The 1524-nt window shown below is 36.5% G+C and overlaps 1 protein-coding gene across 1 annotated transcript; it reads right to left on the bottom strand.

Moving 5' to 3' along the window:
- Positions 1-7: 7 nt before the first annotated feature.
- On the bottom strand, positions 8-817 carry LOC109341850 (the record flags this gene model as incomplete). The annotated part of the gene is made up of 2 exons (XM_019579820.1): positions 709-817; positions 8-508 (listed from the first exon to the last, which is right to left on the bottom strand). Coding segments are annotated over exons 1-2 (610 nt in total), but the record flags the coding sequence as incomplete, so codon positions are not given.
- Positions 818-1524: the final 707 nt, after the last annotated feature.

Raw genomic sequence — 1524 nt, 5'->3', positions numbered from 1 at the left:
CCGAAACCAGGAGATGAAACTCTCACAATTTCAGGTTTCTCTTCAACCCCAAGTGACGGAAAATCCTTGTCAAAGACAGCTTTCGCAATGCTGCTACCTATATTACCAGAAATTATGCCATTTGCGTTATTCTGATTGCCACTGCCACCAGACTTTGTATCTGCTGCAACTCTACGGGTTAAAATGTCATTATGCTTCCTGGAAACCATTGAACGAGAACGTGGTAATGTATCCCTCTCTTTCCCTACAGAAAAGATGGTGGCCAACGGGTCAGAACTGTCATGACCCAAGCGGTTTCCAAAACTGGACCTATCTTTCTCTCTGTCACGTTCTTTGTCACGGTGACTTCTGTTGAAACTACTGTAGGGATGCTTAGCAGAACCATTGATAGTACTCCTCCGAGAATTTAATGAGGATGCACGTTCAAAAAATAAAGAATGAGAACTATCAAAATCACTATCAGTCTTAGAATATTTATTCCTAGTGTGATAGGCTACAGAAGAAGTATCTGCACAAAAATAACAAGGCAGATATTATTTCCCTTATTTTTCAAGGGTATAACACAATTATAAACTTACAAGAAATTGACATGCCCACTTTTCTCACATATACAAATATTATTGTGTAACAAGAATTAATACAGATATTACGAATTAAAATAAAGCTGCATTGAAATATGTAACTAATCCAAAAGTATATTCAAAGCACCTGAGTTAGTAGATGGAGATGCAAAATGTTGGGCTGTATTGCCAGCCCCGGCAACACTTCCAGCACTTCTCAACCATTCTGGAACTAATGCAGGTTCACTTCTTTCCATAACTAACACTGAACATGACCAAAATTAACATAAAAAAACACACACCTCTTCAACAAACTTCTACTCTTGAGAAGCACAGTATTTTGTACTTGTATTCAAAACTATTCAATCTTAACTAGGACAACACATCTTTCTTCTATTCTAGATGCTGAAACTAATCATGAATCATCACTTCCACTGTGAAATTCGAGTATTCGATTAATCACCAATCTGTATCTTGCAGCGGTTGATTAAACAATTTGTTCCTCTGCAAATTATAGCAAATTGCCTAACTTTTAATTGCTTAAAAACAATGTTTAACTAATTGGATCATTCAAAATCACACAAAAACAGACACTGTTTCCTCTAATCTTATCCCTTAACTTGAAACACAAGATAATATTGTGAAGGAGCTTCCTCTACACCACGCACATGATTGATTAATAGGGAAAATCTATCCAAGAACTTAGGGTTTCGGAGGCAGAATTTCGGGAAATTAGATTGTGAACGAACTAACCCTAGAGGCGAAACAGTGATTGATGATGATGAGAGTGAAACGATGGCGTTTAAAGAATAACCGCAAATAAGAGAATGCGTTATAAGAAGAAGAAAACGAAAAGAGATAGTTTTGTGAAGTATGAGAAATGAAGCAAAGAGAAAAATAGGGTTAGGAATGGAATAAAGAGAAAACAGAGAGAAAGTGTGTGAAATATGAAATAGGGTTTTGG

This window comes from Lupinus angustifolius, unplaced genomic scaffold, assembly GCF_001865875.1.
Source record: "Lupinus angustifolius cultivar Tanjil unplaced genomic scaffold, LupAngTanjil_v1.0 Scaffold_731, whole genome shotgun sequence".
Taxonomy (NCBI): domain Eukaryota; kingdom Viridiplantae; phylum Streptophyta; class Magnoliopsida; order Fabales; family Fabaceae; genus Lupinus; species Lupinus angustifolius.
The sequence above is the reverse complement of the archived record's forward strand: the minus strand, read 5'-3'. Positions and strand labels throughout refer to the sequence as shown.